This window comes from Cibotium barometz, chromosome 4 (assembly GCF_041138505.1).
Source record: "Cibotium barometz isolate CiBa-2024 chromosome 4, ASM4113850v1, whole genome shotgun sequence".
In the NCBI taxonomy this organism is placed as follows: domain Eukaryota; kingdom Viridiplantae; phylum Streptophyta; class Polypodiopsida; order Cyatheales; family Cibotiaceae; genus Cibotium; species Cibotium barometz.
The window spans coordinates 1,161,315-1,182,500 of record NC_141049.1 but is presented as its reverse complement, the minus strand read 5'-3'; the positions used below and the strand labels follow the sequence as shown (position 1 = coordinate 1,182,500).

At 51.7% G+C, this 21,186-nt stretch overlaps 1 protein-coding gene across 1 annotated transcript in view; it reads left to right on the top strand.

Moving 5' to 3' along the window:
- The window catches only part of RMI1 (recQ-mediated instability protein (DUF1767)), a 127,759-nt gene that overhangs the window by 33,711 nt on the left and 72,862 nt on the right, over nt 1-21,186 (top strand). The window contains exon 2 of the mRNA XM_086784381.1: nt 6,794-6,964. Within this exon, the coding sequence (XP_086640507.1) occupies nt 6,794-6,964 (171 nt within the window). The remainder of the gene's footprint in view (nt 1-6,793; nt 6,965-21,186) is intronic.

Sequence of the window (21,186 nt, the reverse complement as noted above, 5' to 3'; positions counted from 1 at the left end):
GTGTGTGGAGGCTCGATGGGATCCCTAGAATGCAAAAAGGCCATTTTAAGGTTAAGGAAAGAGAAAGAGATATGAAAACGAGATTTGAAAATATGGAACCTGGGTTTACCTAATCCACTCCATAGGAATGTTGGGGTCCTCATCAAGCACGGTGGTCGCATGAATCTTGGCTAGAGCCTCTCGCATGAAGTGGGTGAATAGCCCTAATGTGGAGCCCTCCATGTCGGCCATGCGCAAAAACCTATACAAGGGAGTCACCGCAATGACAATGGCATGCACCTCGTGCCAAAAGGATTCTCTCATGCATAGCCGTTGAACGGCTTGGGTCTCATCCGCACTAGTCATCATCTCTTCTCTTTGCCATGCGACGAAATCCGGAGAGACCACGGTCATTTGGAGCTTTGGTTGCATGTTGTATAGCCTCTCCAAGAGAAGCCACATCTAGGCAAACCGCGTGGAAGAGGGCTTCTTAAGCTTCAAGTTGCTTTGCTCGTGAAACATGGGGCTGGAGCCGGATGGGATGGGGGAAAGACTCGCGGATGCGGAGGTGTCAGACATGGAAGCTCCCTCACGTCCACCTTTGCCTTGGTTGTGGATGAGCGAGTACTTCACTATACCCATCTGTCTTCTTGCACGGCGCAACTTCCCCACCAAGCTTGGACACATGTGGAAGGAGCCTTGTGGCGCTACTTGTGTAACCCTTCCTGCAAAAGTTGCACGTCCATTTACATGACCCTGAATTACTGGTAGGTTTCTCGCCAGTGGTGGTACATAAGGCAAAAGCCTCATGCTTTTCCTTTCCTCCGGACCTCATTGCCAAAGTCGAGAGAGAGAGAGAGAGAGAGAGAGAGAGAGAGAGAGAGAGTTATATTAACGTCTACAGAAGACCCCAAGGGCCTATGAGACCAAAAGTAATACAATGGTACGATGGATATATTGAGCCATGAAAAACTGAAAGATTAGGTAAAATGAAAACATCTAACAGTACATGTGATTAACGGATGATCCTGTGTAGAGTGAGATATGCTGTGATCAGCTAATGTCGATACCCACCTCGGTCAGAATCGATCTGATGGTGGAGTGAATGTTAGGCCTCTGTGATGGGAGCGTGACATGTTGGCGGAGAACCTCACGAATCCGTCTCTGTGTGGTGGAGGATCTTGATGCTCTGGGCCGGGAGCTCGCAGAATGGATTGAGCTCTCTCACGAAGAACTCCTCTGGGCCGTGGAGTTGGAGCGTGGGTACGGGTGGTGGGCTCTGATGTCGTAGTAGAGGAACTGTTGTGGGCAGTAGATTCGGATGTGGATGTATGTACCACAAAGAAATCTGTGATGGCTCTCTGTGAGGTGTCCTGTCGGAGCCGGGGCTGTCTCTCAGCATGTTGCCTCAACACTACATCCCTGTGCCGTCTGAGCTCCATCAAGTACATGCCCAAGAACCGCTGATCTTTAAATTGTATCACCCGTGTGAGTGGTCCGAATCCCTCTTGGAAGAGGCAATGGAATCTCCCACGTATCTCATAATAAGTCGGGTAATTGAGCATATAATGGGCCTCATCCTCTACTGCTCTTGTGATGCATACTGTGCATGTCCTCTCCTCATGTTGGATATCCTTAGCTCTGCCAGTCTCTACTCTGAGGCGGTGGGAGGATACCCTGAGCTTGCCGATCGTGATACGCATGGCATGTGACATGTGTATCTGTATGTATCCCGGGATCTCAAAGAATCCATCCTCAGAGAGTCTCAAGAAGTGATCTCTGTAGAACTCACACTTCTTACCAATCTCCAACGGAGACACCCATGGCTATACTGAAGCGGGGGGAGACGGTCCATCTGTATGCCATGTGCATGAAACCACTCGACTACCTCAGAGTACCATGCATGTGTCGGTAATGGTGGTGGCCGTGTCGCTGAGGAGGAGGGCAATCTAGCTCGTCTCAATCGCTCTCTCTCCCTCTTGCCGTATAATTGCATAGAGGACTCTAGTGCTAGTCGTGGGAGGCGATCTCTGTCAAGCGTGTATACATGCTGAATATAAGTGAGAGTCTAAAAAAGGGCATCTGTAACCAGTTGGGCCACCCCAAACTCTGCATGTAGAATGTCATGTGGTACAGATGGCTTACTCTTGATCATGCGTTACAACATCATCACCTGTAGCCTCTCTATGCTCCTCCAGTGATCCTTCGCTAGGCCTGGCCCCCAAAGGGCTGCACCATACATAGCCGTTGGTCGTACTAGAGTATCAAAGAGCCAGCACTTAGTGCGGGGTTCTTGGAAATGTGCCTGGAAACACTGTCTCTCCAAACGGGTAGGGAGGCATGCCCCCTCGCAAGTCGGTCAGTGGCAGCTGTGGTCATGCAAAACAAAGGGCTTGTAAAAGTGACTCCTAGATACACACACTTTTGCACAATCTCCACTGGGGCATCTTTGTATATGAAAGAAAATTGTGAGGCGACTGCATAAGATGTGTTGAAGAGAGAGACTCTAGAGCCTAGGCCTAGGCCCTAGAGGGCGGGACTCGGTAAGGAGAGAGCTTGAAAGTTGAGAACTTGAGGGAGGGAGAGAGGTAGGGGGGAGAGAGATAGAGAGAGAGCTTGAGCCTTGAAAGTTGAGACTCGAGAGAGAGCTTGAGAGCTTGAGCCTTGAGCTTGAGTGTCACGACCCTGTGTTTTTCTCTGGACAGTATGCAGGTGTGCACGGGGACATGGTGGACAGTGTGAATGTCATCAATTTGGAGTTAAAAAGAAAATCCATGTGTGGACACCCCCAAGTGTGAAGGGGACAAAGAGATTTGAATTTAAAAGGTTTTAAAACCTTTGGTGGCCCTTGGAGGGGTTACGCTATTTTTGGGGGAGACCCTTTTTATGAGGAAGTTGGGTTGCAGCATGGAAGTGGCTTTTCCTGGCGGGCAGGGCACGCGTGTGCTTTTTGTGAAGGAGGGCTAGCGGGCTGAAGCAACAGCACATGTTCTCTCTCTCCCCCTCTTTTGCTTGGCACACGGAGGACTGGACTGCATGCTGAGGGCATAGAAGCAACAGAACGGGAACGGGAACGAAACGAAAGCCCCATCAGGGGAACGGGATCGGGCCACAGGGGGGGAACGGGAACGAGGGGGAATGAGAGAGAAAGAGAGAGGGAAAAGGAAGTAGCCTTGTTGCCTTGCCTTGGAAAGTAGGAGTCGAAGTCTAAAGAGACTCGAGAGAGGAGCCCACTCGTGACTCAGAGCTGTCAAGTACGGACGCCGCACGGGCCTAGGAAGTATGCGGGCATGCGACAATAGGGTATGTCTTTCAAGGATATCCACAGGCGGCGCGCGACAGCAGGTACACTTTTTCTCTTTTTTTTTCTTGGCCGAACATAAAAAATGTTCCCCAAAGGGGGAACGGCAGCCAGACGTTCCATGTAACCATTCCCCCACGTTCCCTTCGCCGTTCCCATGCCAAATCGTTCCCCCATGCACGTTCCACCCGGTTTAGGCATCTTAGCCTTGGGGGAACGCGTTCCACCGTTCCCAAGGGGTGGAAACGGCGTTCCCCTGCCACTATGGCTGAGGGGCATAGTTACCGCGGAACGGGAACGTTCCGGGAACGTCGGATACTAGAACGGGAGCGGGAACGGGAACGGGAGCGGATCGGGAATGTCGCGGAACGCCACGTCATATGACATGTCAGCATATGACACAAAAAAATGTAACTTTTTGTATACGGATAGCCAAATATGCTTCATAATATTTGCTTCCCCAAGACATGAACATACATTTCTGCAAGCAAAACTTTATTTATTTATTTATTTTTTTCGGAACGTTTCGGGACGTTCTGGGAACGTGCCTTCGCCCGGAACGGCGTTTCGACGTTCCAGGAAGGCGGAACGACGTTCCGTGGTAAGTTGTAACTATGCTGAGGGGGCACACATGCTTATGGAGGGGCTGGCAGCATGAAAAGACATGCCTCCTTCTGAACAACACATGGGGCTTTCTTTCTCTGGTCAGAGTCGGCTGTACGCTGGGGGCCTCCACATGCCTTTGGAAGGCTGGTCAGGGAGTTTACAGGCGGCTGGCTGCAGAAAAACAGGGGGGAGCAGGGAGCGTTGTGTCCAGCTGGACAGCAGCAGGCAAGGGCTGGACTGTAGGCGCATGACTTTTCTTTATCTCCCTCTCTCTCTCCCATAGAAGGCGGCCAGGAATGGAGGCCGTTTCAGGAGGGGAGGTGCTGGGCTGAACACAGGAGGCGCAGGATTGTTTTATCTCCCATAGAAGGCGGCCAGGACTGTAGGCCATTGCAGGAAAGAGGCGCAGGCTGAGCAGGTCTCTCTCTATCTTTCTCTCTCTCTTGGAAGGAGCGGGCTGAAGGAGGCGCAGAGCCAAGATTGTTTTGAGATTGTTTATGGGATGTTTTGGTTGGCTGCAAGTACAGGTCACTTGAATGTGTTTTTGGCATGGGAGTGATGCAAGCTCGCATGGCTGCATGCTCATGGAGCAGATTGTTTTCTTCCTGCTGGAAAGGAACACAGAGGGACCTACAGTTATGGGCATCTCTAAGTTTGCAGATGTTTCATGAGGGAACATGGAACTAGATGTATGATCGTGAAGCAGACAACCTCTCCTCCTCTCTAGACTGACTCGATTGTTTCTTAGAGTCTGATTTCCTAGTCGGGTCCACCCTGCCACCCGCTTCCCAGTGGTGTATCCAATTTCTACTTCAACTAGATCCATAGGCATAGCCTAGACTCCATCTGATCCCCTAGGTCTAGCCTGCCACCCTACCACTAGGCCTATAGAGCCGGCATGTGATATTCCTAATTCATTACTTATACACCCAACTGAAGCAATGAAAAGATAGTTCATACACACACTGCACGACAAACATTTCTTTTGACATTTAAACTTAAAACTTTATACTAAAAGTATACATATTAAAAATCATACTGTAAACTCTAGAATATCATCCAACTAATAAATAAAAGTAATATCACATGAGTCCAGAAATATCTCCTGCACCACATCTCTACTCCTCAAACTAGGAAGATATGTACCATTGAGCTTAAGCACTCCAAGTTATACTATCGTTTGGTGAGGAGCTGATAAGTCTCGCATCCCAGATTGACCGGAGCCGCTTTCGATGGCCATATCCTTCCCAAGGCATGAGTACTCTAGGTTAAGTTTGCACTAGAGTCTTGTGATTGAGACGACCAGACCTGCCTGGCATAGTACACAGTGGAGCCGCCTCTATCCTCACACTAGACATGCTAGGAGCACACCCATGTCCCATTGAGATGGGTTAAGGTCTCAGATGTCCGTCACCACTCGAATGACATCTGCCTTGCATTATATCAACTTATAAGGTACCTTCATAAGTTCCACTAAGTATTTTACAGGCGTTAAATAATTATCAAACTTGATCAAGCAACCATGCATTACACATGCATTGCAAAATAGGGTAAACCATCGCAAGTTCCGTTTGAGACAGTCTCAGTCCTCCATCAAATCTTTGAACACAGTTCCCAATCTAATAATCTTGTTCCAAACCTTCACGGTCCTTTGAGCAAATAGTGGAATTTATCCTGGTCTCTGGGGTGGCCCTATGGGCTGAACCCCGTCCTACATGCAATCCTACATGCTTCTACAAATGCCTGGTGTCCAATTGCAAACCCAACACGCAGATCATCTGACATCATTCCAAGAGGAGACTCACAGTACGGACTCTCTGTGTCTCCCTGCTTCATGTGCAGGACACAATAACCAGGTATACACTGTGAGGTCAGTACCATCGTCACTCTTCGGATTAATGAATGGAGCTTCCATCTATCACAAGCCTTGAGCACTTATTTGTCTTCTGCCCACCCTCGGGTACATTAATGCAGCTCATTGTGAGGCATGGTCTGATGCTGTCATGCATGCGTGATACATGCTCTCTTCAGGTGTGCATGTAGATGTGTTGCCTGATGCCCACATCTGCCCTAGTGCTGGCACTTGTGCTGATCGCTTCTTTCCTCCACATGTTTTTAATGCATGCATACGAGGAGAGGGAGCTCACTCACACTATTTGAGTGGCTTTGAACAACATTGGGTGCCTTTATATAATGACATACAACACAAACAAGTTACAAAGCAGTTCTTGATAAAACAAATCTTTAATTTATTTTGCCTTTAGTTTCAATAAATGAGAAATTACGAGGGCTTGCAAAACTTACAAGACTTAATATTTTAGAGTTCAGAAAATTACACCGGCGTGCCATGCATTTATCTGGGGCTCCCTTTCTTGGGGGCCAATCCTATATTGTAATTCCCACAAATTATCTCACAAGCAATAGAATTCCAAGCAATCTCTATGTCCAATAACTCCTCATTTCCAACCATATCAAAAAGGCATCTATACTGACAAAATGGACCACTCTTCATTAACACACATCTTCTATCTCATGAGGCATTGTGATCTCTTGCTCGTCAGAGATGCAAGCTTGCCTTGCATTTAGTGGCCGGCTTGTATCCTGCAAGCCTATCTTGCACCTGAAAGCGTAGCATGCATGCATATTTTATCTTGAGTATAATGTTTCTCTCCTTATAGGCATATAGCCTCATTGGGGGATGCATTGCAGCGGGATTTATCTTTTCTGAGTTGTATTGTATTGTAAAATTTTTATCACTATTTTATGTTTTGGTTAATGCAAATCGGGCAGAAGTCATTACTTCTTACTTTGCTGTGAAATTTTTACGTTCATGTTACATGTTGATACAGTTTCAAACACCTATGAATTGCACATTTAAAAATGTTTTGAAGCTGTCACAATGTATAGGTGGATGAAATTTTGGACGTTGGTTCAGCTATTCGTGATCGTTACAAGGAACGACCTGCAAGCGCAAAAAGGTGCCTGAAACTGTCCATGACAGATGGAGTCCAGCGAGTTTACGGCATTGAATATCGCCCAATCAAAGATTTGAATGTTCTCTCTCCTGCGGGGCTGAAGGTCAGTAGAACAGAAGTAGGCAGATGATAAGGTGGGCATAATGCAAGTTAATTTTTTTTTTTGGCATCATTGATGCTCAAGCAAAGTCAAAGTTCTTAAGTTCTCTTAAGAATCCTTGCAGCATTTATTTAAGTTTAGCATTCAAATATGTAGAATTGTTTTCTCTTGTTAAGGTGATCATCTTCCTATACATACAAACATGTGTGTGTGTGTGTGTGTGTGTGTGTGTGTGTGTGTGTGTGTATAGAGAGAGAGAGAGAGAGAGAGAGAGAGAGAGAGAGATATTAACATCTACGAGAGGCCAAAGTCGGCCTATGAGACAAAAAAATAATACAACTGTGTTCTTCCGGTCATCGGAAGAAAAGAAACAAAAGAAAAAGTGTGCATGTGTCTGGATACAACTGTGAATCATCATGGATCGGTGGAGCCCATATACAAACAATATAAGGGGGGTGGGGATGTGGATGGAGTGCTAAGGCAAGATGCATCTCTATATGCTGAAGGGGTAGTACAAGCATGCTATGCAGATCTATGTCTAACTCCATCCAGTGCCATAAGAGGGATATAAGATATCATACATCGCCGATGCTGAGGTTGTGAATGGCATGAACATGTACCCTGAGTCTGAATGAAAGCGAGCTAGCCTCTCCTATGTCTCCATCTGGTGTCTCATTCGGATGGCTGCTATCTCTCGGTGACGGAGTCGGGGTGCTCTATGTCCCGTCTGTCTAGGTCTCCTCCTGGCTCTCAATTCCTCTGCTCTCTGTGCGGTCACCCCACGTGGTACATCAGTTGGCACTGGCATAGCTCTCTGGAAGAAATCTGTGAGCTAGGACTGTCTCCCACCCCTAGTGGGAGCGGGTGTTTGGAGGAGTCTCTCTCGAGAACTATGAAGCTCTAGTAGTAGTCTGCCAAGCTGTCGCTGGTCCGAGGCCTCCATCAACTGCTGTAGTGAAGAGTGCTCCTCAAACAATCCTGCATATCTATCTCTGACCCCCTGGTGGGCTCTACATCTACATACAAAGTGATCCTCAGTCTCCACCTCCTCGCGGCACAATCTACATATCCGCTCAGCTCTGGGAACCCGTGCCGCTCTCCCAGCCTCTATCTCTAGCTGATGTGATGAGACTCGTAGCTGTCCAATAGCAACGCGAGAGCTGTGTGGCATGTATACATCCATGTACCGCGGTCGATGTATAAACCCATCTCCTGAGATGCTCATAAAGTGGTCTATGTAATACAGCATCTTCGGTGGTAGTGGGCTCTCTGGTGCTGTCCATGTCTCCTGTATGTAGTGCTGCCATATGTCCTGTCTCATCACTCTGTTTTTTTTTTTTGTGTGTGTGTGTGTGTGTGGAGAAAAGATCCGTCCATTAGTTATATAAAAACGCCCGTAGGGCTACAAAAGATCCTCTCCTGCTCACAAGAAAAACAGAGCAGTGAACAAAGCAAGGTAGCCCGGGAGACTCTCCCTAGGTGCTGAAAAGTACAAGCATCACTACAAAGAATTGAGGGGCTAAATCATACAATAGGAGGGGGGGAAGCCAAACAGGTGGCCTGTAATGCCAATGGGGGGACCCCGCGTGTAGGGTATAGAAGGGGCCGTTGCGCCAGGTGGTGTGAAAGGCTTGGCGCCGCAAGATCGCCTCATCCGAGTCGCCTCGGATGCGGTCATACTGTCCTCGCAGGGTGTGGATCAACTCCTGCCAAATCCCCCGTACAGTCTCTGCTGGTGGCTCCAGTCTTCCCTCAAAGGCCCTGAAACACCGGGCCCTCCAGGTGAACCAGATGGTGAGGCTGCTGAGGAGCTCCCATCGTAGATCCCTCTCCTGTGTCCAACTGGCGGACGAAAAATCCGGTGAAGGAACAAGGCGAGGCTGGCCCCTAATGAATCTGATGGCCTGACTGTCCTGCTTCGTCTCATAGCCCATAGCAGGCCCCGACGAAGTCGACCAAGCAGCGGCACCCCACGTATACATACCCTCTGGAGAGAGGGGGGCCAGAATACGCAGCATCCGCAGCCAAATCTGCTGCGCCTGAGGGCAATCCCATAGGCAATGTCTCTGTGTCTCCATAGGGTGGCCGCATCGGACGCAGGCTGCTGGAAGACCGCTGTAGACAAGCCAGGTGCTAGCTGTTGAGCCCCTGTGGGCGACCAGCCCCCACTGGAAAGTCGAGATCCTGCGGGCCTGTCGACTAGCCCAGAGCCGGGCCCAAAAATTCTCCAGGAACTCCTATGAGAGTCCCTGTAGCCGCCAGTGCCCCGCTGCAGTTGGAGAGACCATCCTCCTCGCCGTCAAAATATGCCGCCCTAGCCGAACAGTATACTGGAAAAAGGTGATCTCTATGGCCTCAAGGGATGCATAAGGATCATGCCACTCGTACTCCCCAGGGTCCCACTGTAGTCGGGCCAAGGGGCGTGCTGCATATGCCCATATGCGCCAATCCGGGAGCACATCTGCAGGGTCTGGGTCAATATGCCACTTCCGAGAAGCGGCAGCCACTACCCGAATCCTCTTAAAGGTGCACTCTGCAACCAAAGGTGACTCCACCTCCACTCTTTGAAGTCTGCCCTCATCTTGAATCTCATAGTAGAGGCATCTGCCATCCTCAGTGCAAGCTCTGACAGCAATCAGGATCTCCAACTGTGTAAAGGCTCCCATCCATCGCGGGGCCACAAGCTCGAGAGGCGTGTACCACTCCTCTGTGAGTGCCTCCTGAATGTCATCCCTCATAATCAACCCCCCTCTGAAGTGACTCAGCCTCTCCATCTGGATCTCCTCTGGGAGATTGCAAAAGGCCTGCCAGTCTCCAAAGCTACGTGCTGGGCCTGCCGGCAAAGGTTCCCAGGCTAGACGAGGCCGAGAACCTAGCATATGACCCTGCTCTGTGCGAACCGCTGGGCTCCAGATGAGCGGTTGTCTGGCCCGCTCCTCAACACAAGAAGGAGGTCTCTGAGAGAGCCCCGGTCTCAGCAGCTCCCAAGCTCTCAGGATGCTCAAAGCAAATCTGTCCTCCCAACCTCTACTGAGGCCTGCCCTCCTCATCTCTATGAAGATCCATCGAATCTCTGGTGCCCAAGTGCCCCCTACTGGGGGAGCCCGAGCCTGCAGCCGCTGCAAAAGAAGTTCTTTCCAAGGCTCAGCGCCTGGAAGCAGCCCCCGAACAATAAGCTTCCCCAATAAGGCTCTGCTCTGATCGACTGGATCTATAATGCCCAAGCCTCCTTGGGCCAACGGGAGTGTAATAACTGCCCAAGCAACCTTTGCCCGAGCTGACTGACCGTCCCGCCCGGACCAAAGAAAGTTCCTGATCAGCCTTTGCACCTGGTTGATGCAAGAGCTCGAGAAGATCCAGCAAGACATAATGTACCACATGGTCGCTAAAAGCACCTGATTTGCCACCACCACCCTCCCAGCCAAGGATAGCCGAGCTGTACTCCAATACAAAAGTTTCTTCCGAATGCTCAGAAGAAGCGGGGCAATCTGCTGGTCAGGTGACAAATCTAGTCCAATCTGGCATCCCAAATATCGCTCTGCTGTGCCAGGAGGAATCCATCTAAAACCGGGGTTTGGGCTCCATGCCGGAGTGGGAGCGCTACTGATCCAAAAGGCCACTGTCTTGCGCCAATTGATCAATGCTCCCGAAGCTACACTAAAAACCTGGAGTGACTGCTCTGCCCGAAGAAGATTGGCCTCCTGGCCATGCAAAAATAAGTTCGTGTCGTCAGCAAACTCAGCATCGAGCATGTCCTCCCCCCCGGACTAGGAGCTGGAGTCCTCTCAAACCAACCTCCTCTGCCGTCAAATACATGCTCATAGCCTCAGCAAAGAAGAGAAATAGAAACGGGGCGAGAGGACACCCCTGACGGACTGATCTGGTCAGCTCAAAACTCGGCCCTCGTCCTCTTGCAATCAACACCTGGCTACGAGCTGTGGAATACAGAGCCGCCACCCCTCTAATCCAACCTGGCTCAAAGCCCAGGCGAAGCATAGTGCCCTCTAGGAAACCCCAATCAACTCTATCGTATGACTTCTCAAAATCGAGAAGCATCACGACCAAGTCCTCACCAAGAAATCTAGCTCGGGCCGTCGCCTCCCAGAAGGTGAAAATGTTGTCAAGGATACTACACTCCTTGACGAATCCTGTCTGGGTAGCATGAATCAACTCCCCCAGGCAGGGCTGGATCCTCAAACTCAAGGCCTTTGCTAAGACCTTGTAGACAGTATTGAGGATCGTAATAAGTCTCCAATGTCGAATATCATCTGATACTCCCTCCCCTTTGGGGATAAAAAGATCAAGCCCTCTGAAAAGCTCTGTGGCATCACCCCAATGTCCAAAACATACTGAAAGCCCCTACGGAGGCTTGGTCCCAAAAGGTCCCAATAGCGCATAAAAAAGGCAGGCGTCAATTCGTCCTCCCCTGGGCAACTATGGCGCGGCAGGACCCTCAAGGCCTCAGCAAGCTCAACCTCTGAGAGAGGCTCACCCAGAACTGTACGCATACGATCTGTGACCCTCCCTTGCACATGGGCCCACACAGTTTGTTTGCAAGCATCCCGAGCCTCAGTGGCTGGCTCCGCTGAAAGCAGGTCTGTATAGAACCCAGTGGCAATGTCTCTGATCTCCCCGGGCTCAGTAGCTACCGATCCGTGCGGCCTCCCAAGCTGACGGACTCCTGCTCAAGCATGGCGGGGTCCAGTGATCTCAAAAAACTCCCCAGTCACTCTATCACCAAGCTGCGTCCACTGAGAGGCCTGGCGACGATAATAAAACTCATGTCTTTGCTCCTCTGCCTCTCTAACCTCCTGGCGTGCCTGGCTCAGCTGGGACGCTACCCACTCACATGCAGGCTGCTGCTCCTGAAGGCGCTGAAGCGAAGCAAGGCTGCGTCTCAGCCGATGCTCCCGCTCGCGAGTCTCTCTCAACCGTGTCAAAGCTGCAAAGTGCAGAAAAGAGCTAAGCTCGATGAGTCCCTGGGCACACTGGCCTGTTGCATCCTGGTCAGAGCACTGACTATCATGCCAGATCCTCTCAATGTCCTCAGCGAGACTAGGATCTGTAAGTACCCTCTCTGGGATCCTCAACTGCAGGCTGGGCTCCCGTGTCCGCTCCTCAAATGTCAAAATAACTGGCGCATGGTTTGAAAATGAGGTGCCAGCGAGAATGCCAACGGAGCCCCCTCGCTCCCCTAACCAGTCGCCCACATAAAAGCGATCAATCCGTGATAGATTAGTCCCTCCCTGCCGGCGATCCGACCGAGAGAAACTAAGACTGTCTTGAGAGCGAGAGAAGGCCCCATGCTGCCATGCATCAGTGATCCTCAGTGACATGCAAAATCGCTCCCAAGCTGCAAGCTCCGTGCCGTGCACTGTAACATGACTGCCTCCCACCCTATCGGCCGGGTCCTCAAGCATGTTGAAGTCTCCCCGGACACACCAATGTGCGGTCTCTGGCAATGCATCCGTAACCTGGGTCCAGAACTCTGCTCTGGCACTAGCATGGTTGGGCGCGTAGACGTTGAGCACGCCCAAGAGCTCATCATGCATCCTCAGAATGACGTACTGTGCTCTACCAGGCACAATGATCCCTCGATCCACAATGGCCTGCCGCCATACATCTGCAATGACCATGCATACTCCTCCCTGTCCACCCAAAGGGCCAAACCCTGCAGACCAAAAGGTGTTCCATCTACCAGGCATCACCGAACCATACCTCCGGATCCTGCTCTCACCCAAGTGGTGGTCCTGCATCATCAAATATCAATACTGCCACCAACCAGGCATCTCTACAGCTCTTGCCTCAAGCAACCATGATAGCGTATATAATGTGCTCTGCCAAGGCCTTGTACATTCCATGAGATGATCCTCATGGATGACTTGTTGAGGTGGATGCCGTCTCAGCCATACGGCGGGCCTTCGCAAGCGGCTTGGATGGAGAATAGTCCCCATCCGAGCGGCTACGAATTTGCCCACCCGGTGTGTTGCAAGAATCACGGATCAGGCGCCAGTGGCTGTCCCCCATGGCGACTGCCTTTCGCTCAGACAAAGCAACCTCGTGTATGCATACATATCCAGGGTCGCGTGCTAAGTCTGCCACTATGCGAACAACCAAATGACGAATCCCTGAGGCATCCACACTCCCGGGATCCACGAAAAAATGAGCCAACTCCCATAGTCGGCCTATCACATCTGTCACCTCCAGATCGCTCACATGGTGGGAAAACTCAACTGCCTGAGTCTTCAAAGTGCTAAGAGCGAGCTCCAGAGTCCACTCCCGGTCGCATGGGCCACAGAGAGGGAACGAGAAGGCCACCGCTGACTCAAGTGCCTCCTCCCCGTGGGCTGGTGGTATCACTACATGAACTCGGATGGGTGCTGGCTCATGGGGGCCCTTTGCTCCAATAAGTCGTGTGAAGGAGTAATCAAAAGCCTCCGAGCGCTGTCTAGTGCCGAGGCGACTCAGCCGACTGCGGATAGATGATATCCGTGAAGCCCGAATTACATGGTAAGTCTCCTCTGCGGGGCTCGATCAAGGTCGGCGCTCAGAGCCCTCCGGATTGCAGGTGAACGCTAGGGGACTGCCAAGGCCTCTCGGGGAGCTGAGCGGGCGGGCGGGGGGGGGGGCGATGGGGGTGGAGAAGGAGCCGCTGCCGAAACCGGAGCGGGGGCGGGAGGCGGCGAAGGTGGAAGCGAAGCGGTAGGGGGGAACGGGGGTGGGGGGGGTGAAGGAGGGGGTGCTGGCATCTCCTGGTCCTCAGTCGTCGCAGGGGTCTCCTCCTGGAGGGGAGCAAAGCTGTTTCTCACGGGAACCCAGTGATGCTGAGACTGTGGCTGCTGCTGCATCGGTCTCTGGGCGTGCTGTTGTGGCTGTCTCCCTTGACGGCGCCCCTGTCCAGGCTGCCACTCCGAGGTCTCGGTGGCCTGAGTAGGTGTCCCGGAGGCTGCCTGCCGAGCCGCATCTATGGGCGTGCCATCAGGGGCCTGCTGCTGCGGTGAGGGTCGGGGTCTCCTGCGAGGACAGGCCTTGGCCAGGTGGCCGACCTGCCTGCAAATAAAGCACTGGTTCGGGAGCCCCGAGAACTCCACTCTCTGATCAATCCATCCCCCCCCTATCCTAGGTAGCTGAATGACCTTCGGAAGGGAGGAGATGTCAGGGACCAACACTCTGACCGACGGTAGCCCGATTACTCTGGCCACCACTGAAGCTGCTGTGGGGCCAGTCTCTAGCACCGAACCCACCAATGCTCCTAGCCTAGAAAGGAGCGGCAGGTACTCGCGGCGGAGTCCAGGGAAGGAAACTGTAACATGGAAAAGGCGCTCTCCCTGCTCGGCTGCGGCTGGGTCAAAGCCATGCTGCCAAGGTCTGAAGAATGCCCGAGCACCCTTGATGTCTAGGGGACTCATGGCTAGGACCTTGGCCGCGCTCTGGGCTGTGTCGAACTCGATCTGGTAGTGACCACGGCCCAGTAGCTGAACATCCAAGATCTTGCCCACATCTGCAAGAAGGCGGGCTTGGAGAAGATCCTGGATCTCCCCTCTGCTGGGGCGAGTGCCGACTATACGGCAGATGGTGGAATGTGCCTGAAGGCGTTCCACCTCTGCAGCGAGGCTCGCTTCCTCTTCTGGCGAAAGAGAAAGCCCGATGGGGGTATCCTCAGCGGCGGGCGAGGGGGCTGCGGGAGAGTCTCTCTGAGGTGGGGCGGGAGGAGCCTCCATCAGTGTCTGAAGCTAAGTCGAAGGCGGAGCGAAAGCGGAAAGTCCTGCAAGAGCCGAGTTGCACACAAAGGACGGTGGGGGAAGGCGGCATGCAAAAAGAAGGAGACCCCAGGGGGCGAAAAAATCAGAAAAAAAAGGGGGGGGGGAGGCAAGGCGGCGAAGACAAAAAAGCCCCTAGGGGGAGGCGGAAACAGCACGAAACAGGGGGCGGGGGGGAGATAAGGTGACGGCAGTGAAAGGGGGGGCGGGGCGTTGAAGGAAGATGGGAGGGCGTGAAGGAGAGGAGCAGGAGTTGGGGGGCGGCGGGCGTTGCAGCGTAGGGTCGCGCAGGGCAGCCAGGCGGGGGAGAAGGGGGCAGATGCGAGAGCAGGCGAGGGGGGGGAGCAGATGCGATGGCGGGAGAGAGGGGAGAAGCGTGCAGACAGCGCGAGCAGGGGGGGGGCGTGAGCTTCAGCGAGCGCTATTTTTCCCGTTGGTTGTTCCTCTCATCACTCTGTTCCTCTCATTGAGAGAGAGGTAACCCCGTGGAGCAGACTGATCATATTGAAAAGGTGGCAACCGCTCAATGTCTATCCCATGATTTGAGAACCACTGTAGCATCTGTGCATACCAAGATCCAGTGTGTCGAGCCTCGGCCAGCTGTCTGGATGCCTCAAAAGCTCGGCGGGATAATCTCTCCGTGGGCATCTCCCTCATCTTGTATATAAAGGAGATCGTCTGGAACAATGCCTCCACTGCCATAGGTGGTGCAGCAAACTCAGCTCGAACAATGTCGTGCGGGACGGATGGTTTGCTGCGTATCATCCTCGAGAGCATCAAGATCTGTGGTCTCTCCAGCTATACCCACGTGGAGGCTGCAAGCCCTGGTGCCCAAACCGTTGCTGCATACATCAAGGCTGGTGTCACTAATGTATCAAAGAGCCACCCCTTCGTGCGGGGTTCCTGAAAATGTGCTTGATGACACTGACGCTCAAGGCCAGCAAGAGCTGCATGCCCCCGGGTCACTCTGTCTCGGACTGCCTGAGCCATGGAGAAGCGTCCAGTTGAGCTAGTAAATGTGATGCCAAGGTAAACATAAGAGCTCACCACCTCGACCCGCCCTCCTGCTAATGTGAGAGTAGTGTGGCTCCTGACTGCGGGTGAAGTGTGGAAGATCATAACCTTGGTTTTCCCAAGGTTCACTGTGAGCCCCTGCTGTGCGCAGAAGTCATCAAGAGCCACAAGGTGTCTTTGAAGCCCAACCTGCGTGTCGGATACCAAGACGATGTCATCAGCATAAAGCATAACATGGACAGTAATACCTGATAGCTCAACCCCAGAGCCTCCTCCCTGTGTGATGTAATCGACCACCTCATCAATATATAGCCCAAAGAGCGTGGGGGAGAGCGGGCACCCCTGCTTCACACCAATGGTGCTAGCAACTGTGTCGGACAAGCCTCCTGGGCATCGGACTCTATCTCCCAAAGACCTGCTCATATAGCCTGTATATGCCCCACATCATGTCTGAAGGTATGCCTAGTGTCTGTAGTCACTGAAAGAGGGGCTCTCTGGGCACAGTATCAAATGCCTTGCGGAAATCCACAAAGCAACAATAGAGCCGTTGCCTCCGTGCCTTGGCCTGATCAATCAGGCACCTCAATGTAAAAATGTGGTCGATGGTCGAGAAGGCTCGACGGAAGCCTGCCTGGCCTGTTGCTCTCAATCCCCCAACCTTTGCATGAGTGCTCAGCTTTGCCTCCAAAACTTCCCCGTATAGTTTGGCCAATATATGGCCAATCATGATGGTCCTGTAGTTCTTGGGGTCTAGTACATCTCCCGCTTTATGGATTGGCACAATAGTGTGCATCGTCCACTCAACCGGAAACCCCTCTGACAGAGCTCTGTTGAAGAGATGAGCAAGAAATGGTGCCAATGTATCAATAGCATAGATGAGATGCTCTCCCTGTAATCTTGTATGATCTGTCGCCCGTCCATGTTGGAGTTGGCATATGGCCCTCCTAACCATAGGTGGGGTGAAGAAGGTGGAGACTGTGGAGCATGGCTCTGTGGGCTGTTGTATAGGGGGCTGTGCAGGCACATCATAAAGTCTCTCTGCATATGTCTGCCAGGTCTGAGGATCGGCAATAAGTGTGGGAGGACGGGGCTCTCTGAGTCTCCTCCAAGCAGCAGCAGCATCTTTGCTCATGAGCATGTGATGTGTGTCCCAGCACTGAGCCTCCTCATAAGCTCGCCGCTTACGGCGGGTGAGAGTATGCATCCTCCTGCCTGCCTGCCTCTGGGTGATCTCCCCGCGAGCCCTCTGCACTCGGAGACTGCAGTAAAGGTTTCTGCACTCATCATCATACCATCGGTTCTGGGGCATGCTCCCAGATGTAGGTGGCCGTCCTGTCTGGGAAACTCCTCGCGGTTGCGGAGTTGGAGTACATGTGAGAGTTGGGAGGTGAGCATGGCCATGGGTGCCGATGGATCTAAGGCAAATAGCTGATCATGAACATGATAGTCGTACACCTCGGCTAGGTCCTGAGTGAAGTGAAAAATAGTGCGTGGTGGCTGTATGATGGGTGGGTGGGTCTCCAATAAGCTCCTGAAAGTGAGGGATAGGTATGTATGATCCGCCCCAATGGGGCATGGTGGTACGGTGAAGTGAGACACCATATCTGCTGCCTCCCGGGATCCCATCACATAATCCACTGTACTACTGCCGACTCCCACTGGAAAGCAAGTCAACCCACCTGAATCTGGCCACTGAGTCATCCCGTTATAAATAACGAGATGGTGTCGGGCCCCAAGCTCCAGCAAATGTTGCCCATATCCAGTGCTGTCAGCTCCTCCATCAGCGGAGATCCGAGTGGTCCCTGTATCCTCTGTAGCTAGCGGCTCTAGTCTCAAGGGATCCTCAAAGTCATAGATCTCGCACTGTCTGCTCTGTGTCCGTGCATTGAAGTCCCCCATCAAGAAGACTTCTCCCAGTGTCGAATAGTGTAAGATCTCCTCAGATAAGACAGAGTATGGAGACTCACTAGCCTCTCCTCCACCCGGCTCCTCGGTGGTGGCAAACCGCGACCCCTTCGGAGGAAAGTAGCAAAGGGCGATATAAATCCATCTGGTCTCCGAGAGGCGTAAGCTAATCCACATGTATCTCGCCTCCGAGTCTCGTGCTACGACTCGAACATGCTCATGTAACCCATGCCTGAAAAGCACTGCAATACCTCCTGAACCTCGGGAGGTGGCCTGTCTCATCCCCTATCGGTGAGTTGACTCCCACTGATAACCCTCAACCCGTGGTAAGCCCCTCTTCGGGCTCTCATGTGTCTCTGTCATCAAGATGATATCCCGACCCTCCATCACCTCCTCAAGTTTCCCTGGATGTGTCCATAGAACTCCATTACAGTTCTAGATTGCTATGTGTATCTCTTTGTCTTCATGTTGTTTCCTCTGTGTCTCATAGGCTAGATGGCGCTATTCGACCCTCTTCCCATCAATGTAGATGTGACCATCCCTATAATGTGCCTTCTTCCCTTCTCTGCGTGCCGCCTTGATCTTCGGCATGCATAATCTTCTGTGCTCTAGTTGCATCCATGTGAGGTCATCATCAAAGTAGATGGGGTCTCCTGGCAAGCTCCTCAAGATAGCCCGTCTTCTCATAAAGCTCATCCTACTCTCCTCGTCCGGGAACTGTAGCACTAAGGCCTTGCCTTTGGTGGAGTCCTTTGGGGTTGTCCTCCATACTCTAGTGAATGGGAGCGGCTCATCCTCCTTTAGTCCTAGCTTGGTACATAGGTTCCGCCCGTCAATCTCGGGCGTGGAGGTAGTGCTCTCTAGTATCCCTGTGACTTGGATGTTGAGGCGCCGGATCCGTCGCATCTTCTCTTCATCAAGAGTAGACTGCATCATGTGTACATCTTCTTGTACCTCCTTCTTGATGTTCTTCTTCATCACTTGTACATCTTCTTGCACCTCCTTTTTGATGTTCTTCTTCATCACTTCTACCCATCCTTTGCGGGCCGCCTCCATTTTCCCCTCGATTGTGTGGGTGAGGGTTTTGGTGATCTCTTCTTTGATCGCCTCTTTGTCCACCTCAAGAGTCTCTCCTTCGTCCCGTGGACGATCGGGTAAGGGTGCCACTTCGCCCTTCAAAAGGTTGATTTCCTCCTGCATGGCGAGCTTTTCCTTCTCCCACTCCTCTTGCATGGTAAGCTTCTCTTCCTTCCATATTTCCGCTTCGGCCTCCAGCTTCCCCATGCGCGTCAATAAGTCCTTCTTGATGGCGGTGATGGTGCTGTCCAATGTCTTCTTCTGGTCCTTGATAAGATCCCTAAGGATATGATCAAGCTGGCTGATTTTGTCATCTACAGACCCTCCCATTGTAGAGGGAGGGAATGTTTGAAAGGAGCAGGTAAATATGTGGGAGAGAAAGAGAAGAAAAGGATGAAATTCAAGTCCCCATTATGTTGCTGCCTTGGGGGCCTGAGCAAGGGTGGGTGAGCAAGGGTGTGTGGCGAAAGGGCGCGGACCAAGACGTCTCTAAGAGGTCATAATGGCCTATGAGACCAAAACTGAGAGTACATCTGAAGTTGGTGTCTCATCAAAGAGAACAACTAAATGAGACTAAAAAGTACAATAAAGTGATTGTCTTACAGTTATAAGAACAGAATTGTAAGACTCTCTTATTCAGCAAATTTCACCTTTTCTTTATGGCAGGTTGGCCTATTTCAATGGGTTGGTCTTTTTCAATCCAATGCTCTTCCTCAAGCATATCAATGGTGATGGTGGGCTTCTCTAACTCCATAGTCTATTGTGAGAATATCTCCCCTCCGGGGTGCCGGCGGCGGAAGCAGCGTCGGCCTCCCGCGCGAGGCGGGGATCCACACTCAGGGCCTCGCCCGCGGATGTCCGGACGAGAGACTAGCCTGGGCGGTTTCTCCAAAATCGAGCGCGGAAAAACTCCCCTCACCTGGAAGGCACGAGCGATTCCGCCATGGGAAAATGTTCTAACAGGGGAATTACTCTAACGAGTCAAAGTCTTAACTAGTTAAACTGATCTGACCAAACCTGAAGTCACATGGTCAGATCAAGAAGAGATGATACTGAGTAGAAAATACTGGAAAATGTATATCAGGTAGATCCATGTATGGTGATCAATTGAAGTGTTACCCTCTCCTTAGATCAAATATCTCCACCATGGGGTTGTCTAGAATGGAGAGGTTGTAGAAGCGAGGTAGGCGCCTCCGATGCCGAGCAATAATGGCTCTGATCTGGCGATGGTGAGGATGTCGTGGTCGGGATCCTGGTGGGTGTGGCCGACGAGCACGACATAAGATGATTGCTCTATCAGTGCTGACTCCCTGGGAGCGTGGTCGGTGCCCTGACGGCCCAATGGAGGAGGTATCAGGAGGTGTGTGGCTGGGTTGCTGGTGCTGGTGTCGAAGAAATCTGTTAGGGTCCTCTGTCTAGGTACATCATGGCTCGGTCTCATGTCTGCCAAGAGGGTCTCTCTGTGTCTCCTGAGCTCAAGTAGGAACAATCCCAGGCATCTCTGATCCTCAAACTCCATGACCTGCGTAACGGCCCAAAACCCTCTCGGAAGAGGCAGTGATATCTCCCTCGGATCTCATAATAGACTGTACATCGGCAAATGTAGTGCTCCTCTGTCTCTGCGTCCTAGTAGCATAGCTGACCAATGGGGTCATCCAAGATCTGATGCACATATTGCCGTGTCTCAATCTGCAGCTGGTGTGATGAGGTCCGGATCTGTCCAATGGCACAACGTATCCCATGTGATAGGTGTACATCCATGTACGCGGCGGGTGATAAAATCATCCGGTGAGAGGTGTAGAAAATGGCTCTTGTAATGAGCCATTTGCGTGCCTAAGGGCTCAAGGAGGCTAGTCCATGTCCTCTCTGTGTCCACTCTGATGATATCCATCCTGATCACGCGGTTTTGCTCTAAGCGGGTGAGATCCAAAAATGGACAATCCAGACTGTACTGAAAGGGTGGTAGTGCTCTATCTGCAAACCATGTAGGTCAAACCATGATCTCATCTGAGCGTACTAGCAATGAGTATCTCCATTCTCTGCCAACTGTATGGATGAGGTCAATGCCAATCGGGAGTACCTGAGAGAGAGATTGCCTCTTGTGTTTGGTTCGAAGGGTGAGGTCATCTAGCCATGGGATGGTCATTACCCTTTGGCACGTGCTCGGGAACTCCAAGGGCAGTCTGAGATCACAAATACCATGTCTAAAAATGCAATGCTTCAAAAGGTTCGTGATTTGGCAGATTGTCTTGGGCCTAGTACACGGCCTTGTTGATTCCTTTTCTGGGAAGGCTTATGAAAATTGTACAATGGAATGTAAAGCGTATTTCTTTGCGCCAAAAGCAGTTCAGGCTTTGGCGTACAACTTTTTGTCATGGTTGGGATGTTTTGTGTGCAGTTGAACATACGCAGTAAGTTGGCTGGCAAAGCCTATGTATATAAGGGGTTTCATGTTTTCTACAGCGGACA